Source organism: Trichomycterus rosablanca, chromosome 16 (genome assembly GCF_030014385.1).
Source record: "Trichomycterus rosablanca isolate fTriRos1 chromosome 16, fTriRos1.hap1, whole genome shotgun sequence".
In the NCBI taxonomy this organism is placed as follows: domain Eukaryota; kingdom Metazoa; phylum Chordata; class Actinopteri; order Siluriformes; family Trichomycteridae; genus Trichomycterus; species Trichomycterus rosablanca.
Window position 1 is genome coordinate 29089775 of NC_086003.1, and position 4727 is coordinate 29094501.

At 46.7% G+C, this 4727-nt stretch overlaps 1 protein-coding gene across 1 annotated transcript; it reads left to right on the forward strand.

Moving 5' to 3' along the window:
• The first annotated feature begins 220 nt into the window (after positions 1–220).
• LOC134330143 (keratin-associated protein 9-1-like) lies at positions 221–865 on the forward strand. Its single transcript, XM_063011139.1, has one exon. It carries the CDS (start codon positions 221–223, stop codon positions 863–865), a length of 645 nt encoding a protein of 214 aa, XP_062867209.1.
• The last annotated feature ends 3862 nt before the right edge of the window (positions 866–4727 follow it).

Sequence of the window (4727 nt, forward strand, 5' to 3'; positions counted from 1 at the left end):
TGCATTCTCTTATCCCGACCTGCCCCAGTGTTACTCCAGCACCACGCCTCAGTGTTGCACCATGCCTCAGAGTTACCCCAGCACCATGTCTCAGTGTTGCACCATGCCTCAGTGTTGCACCATGCCTTAGTGTTACCCCAGCCCCATGCCTCAGAGTTACCTCAGCACAGCCCCTGCCCTGCTTTAGGGTTACCCCAGCACCATGCCTCAGTGTTGCACCATGCCTCAGTGTTACCCAAGCACCATGCCTCAGAGTTACCCCAGCACCATGCCTCAGTGTTGCACCATGCCTCAGTGTTACCCCAGCCCCATGCCTCAGTGTTGCACCATGCCTCAGTGTTACCCCAGCCCCATGCCTCAGTGTTGCACCATGCCTCAGTGTTACCCCAGCACCATGCCTCAGAGTTACCCCAGCACCATGCCTCAGTGTTGCACCATGCCTCAGTGTTACCCCAGCACCATGCCTCAGTGTTGCACCATGCCTCAGTGTTACCCCAGCCCCATGCCTCAGTGTTGCACCATGCCTCAGTGTTGCACCATGCCTCAGTGTTACCCAAGCACCATGCCTCAGAGTTACCCCAGTACCATGCCTCAGTGTTGCACCATGCCTCAGTGTTACCCCAGCCCCATGCCTCAGTGTTGCACCATGCCTCAGTGTTGCACCATGCCTCAATGTTACCCCATCACACGCCTCAGTGTTACCCCATCATACACCTCAGTGTTATCCCAGTGTAACCCCAGCACCACGCCTCAGTGTTACCTCAGTGTTACCTCAGTGTTACCCCAGTGTTACCCTAGCACCACGCCTCTGTGTTACCCCAGTGTAACCCCAGCACCATGCCTCAGCTGCCCACAATCACATTGAGTTTGGTTCTCGTGGTCTGACCTCAGCGATTCGTCCAGGATTTTGTTTCGACCCTGATAACGATGCAGACAGTAAATGTTGGACAGACTCTCTCTCTGTTCCAGCGTTTTCTCAGAAATGGGCAGCGAGTGGCAGGTGAGAGTGGCAGCAGGTGTGTTAGCGCTGGCAGCAGCAGCGTGTGGGTGAGAATGTGTTTCCGCTCGCCGGCGGGAGTGGTGACGTAGCCTCGGCTCTCTGGCTGCGCTAGACTCTCTCGGCTCTGCAGCGGTTCTCCTGTCTGTCATTAATAAAACACGGTGATGAGCAGGAGACGGGCGGGGCCCGAGGCCCGAGACCCCCCTGTTTGCTCCGCACTGATTCTGCTGTTTACACAGGAAGTTCAGTAAGTGCGCTGGAGGAGTAACGCCGAGGTGTTAGCGCAGGCTGCTCGGCCGGGGAATCGAACCCAGGACCTTCTTGCTGGGTACCTTCCTAAATAATGAGCGAGCGAGTGAGTGAGTGACCCACTTAACATCAGTACAGGAAGCAGGAGATGGCATCCTGTCGTACGCCGGCACTGAAGGGCACTGATGATGCCCGGGCGCCTCTCATTCATCTGTGTGTACACGGGCACCACGCTAACACATGAACACTGATGATGGAAACCAGGAGCTGCACCACTGGTCATTCATACTGGTTTACTGGTTCTTTAAAACCTAATTGATTCATTCATTCACTCATTCATTTATTTATTCACTCATTCATCCATTCACTTATTAATCCATTCATTTACTCATTCATTCATTCATTGACTCATCCATTCAGTCAAGTATTCATTCCTCCACTTTTTCATTCACTCATCCATTCTCATATATTATTCAATCACTCATTTATTCATTCATTTACTCACATATTTATTTACTCATTCACTTATTCACACATTTATCCATTCATTCATCTATCAATTCATTCACTCATTTATTCACTAATTCATTCATTTATTCATTTACCCACTCACTTATTCATTCACTTATTAATCCATTCATTTACTCATTCATTCATTCATTCATTCATTTATTCAGCCATCCATTCATTTACTCATTCATTTATTCACTCATCCATTCATTTACTCATTCATTAATTCACACATTCATTTATTCATTCCCTCATTTCCTCATTTACTCATTAACTCATTCATTTATTCATTCATTCAATCATTCATTCATTCACTCATTAATTTATTCATTCCCTCATTTCCTCATTAACTCATTCATTTATTCATTCACTTATTCATTGATTCACTCATTCATTTATTCACTCATCCATTCATTTACTCATTCATTTATTCACACATTCATTTATTCATTCATTCAATCATTCATTTATTCACTCATTCATTTATTCATTCCCTCATTTCCTCATTAACTCATTCATTTATTCATTCACTTATTCATTGATTCACTCATTTATTCATTCATTCACTCATTCATTCACTCATTCATTCATTTACTTCTCACAAGAATTATATCTGTGTATGGGAATTTGTGCCCATTTAGTTAAACAAGCATTTATTTGTATGGCTGGGCGCTGAGGCTCAGTTGATGTTCCGGTTCATCCCAGAGTTGTTAAGTGGGGCTGAGATCACTGGAGCTTTTCTTCGTGTCTTTATAGAACTCGCTCATGCTGGGACAGGAGAGGACCTTCCCTAAACTGTTGCTGCAAAGTCAGAAGCATACCGTTTCCTTTATATGATTAACTGCAATTGCTGAGGCTGAAACACATGTTTTTAGGTATTAGAAGGGGCGTCCTGATACTTTTGGTCACATATTGGATCATATAATGTGACACACTCAGAAGCGTAAAGGTCACCGTGTGGTAAGACAGGAAGTGAGACAGGAAACAGCCCGGTGCTCAACCATCCGGATCAGCTGATGTTCACTATCAGTACCAGAGGCCTGGATCAGCCGCGCTGCACATGATCACACGCTGTGCTCGGGGTGTGATCTTATCAGAACACGCTGGTCAACAGGAAACACCTCCGCAGCTGGACGGGGTCAACTGCCTTTCATCAGCCTTCATTACAAAACACACACGTCTAATTTTGACTACGGTGGCAGTTTGTTTTCTTCCCAACCTTGACAGGAGACCACTGTTCCATGAAGGTTCTACTCATGGACGATTGCTTGTACAGAGGATCTTCAGACCTACAGCTGCTCATAAATAAATCCAAGTTATTGACTTCTTGTAGAAAAATCTACAGTCTGCTTTCGTAGGAGGCAAACAACAAGAAGGGCATGGGTTCGATTCCCCGGCCGGGTGGTCAGGGTCCCTTCTGTGTGGAGTTTGCATGTTCTCCCTGTGTCCACATGGGTTTCCTCCAGGCGCTCCGGTGTCCTCCTACAAGCCCACAGACGTGCAGTCAGGTAAATTGGAGCTACTAGAAATTGCCCTGAGTGTAAGTGTATAAATGTGTGCTCGGTTATGGACTGGCGACCTGTCCGGGGTGTCTGACCTGTCAGTGAATCAGACCCACTGAGACCCTGACCAGGATAAAGCCGTGATGAAACAGTGGCAGCATGGTAGTAGTGGGGCTTGAACCAGGGGGACGTGTTGTGGCTGCGAGCGGATGCTGGAGTCGCGGTTGGCACTCGGCACCACGGTGGAGGAAGCAGCTGGTGCTGCAGGATGGATGTGGTAAATACCACCGGGGAGGGGGGGGGGACTGCAACAGCAATAATAAACCGGTCCTTCCCCAACCTGATGTTTCCTGGACTGTACAAGTGATATATGCGCACTATATGACCAAAAGTATATGGACACTCTTCCTAAAGATCAAATTAGTCCTTTTTGACCATCGTGAAACGGGTTCAGTTCCAGTTCTAGCCCTTTTTAACCAGTGTGGAACTGGCTCAGTTCCATTTCTAGCCCTTTTTAACTAACGTGGAACTGGTTCAGTTCCAGTTCTAGCCCTTTTTAACTAACGTGGAACTGGTTCAGTTCCAGTTCTAGCCCTTTTTAACTAACGTGGAACTGGTTCACTTCCAGTTCTAGCCCTTTTCAACCAACGTGGAACTGGTTCAGTTCCAGTTCCAGCCCTTTTCAACCATACCCCTTTTCCACCGACGCGGCACGGAGCCCGTTCCGGTTCCCGAACTTGATTATGAACCGGTTCCGCGTGTTTCCACCGGAAAAAAGAGGTTCCAGACAGCGAACTAGCGGGCCAATCTGGCACCACAGAATACTTGGTTTTTCAGCGCGAACCGTGACGTCCGTCAGTGGGCGTGTCATGTTGTACAGCATAGCGACAACAACAATGCCATCAGCTGGTGTCTCGTATGAAGCTTAATGCTGCATTTTTATCTTTTAAACTTCACCTGATTACATTTTGAGCCAGTTTGCCGGTGATATTTTCAAAGCACCTTTAAAAAGGTGAACTGTGTTATATTACGAGATAAAAGTGACCCAGACAGAACGAACACCGCTTAACATGAAAAATAAAGCGTGAAGCTTTTTCAACACTTCTCACATCAGTGAACTAAAGAAAACAACAACTGAGAAAAACACGTCACGTCTTCTTATCACCGATAGTTAGATCGATGCTTTTTACATAAAAACAAACATCTGTAACAGCAGCACAAATGCTCGCACATAATCCACACACTCCGCCATGTTATTACTTCTCTTAACTCTTAGTAAGTAACGCCCACCGATGATGACGCTGCTTGGTTCTCAAAAACTGGTGAAAACGCGCGTCGGTTCTCTACAGAACACCAAGGTTCAGAGAAACCTGAACAGAACCGGTTCAAGAACCATGTTTTTTTTGGTGTAAAAGGGGTACCAGTGTGGAACTGGCTCAGTTCCAGTTCTAGCCCTTTTCAACCAA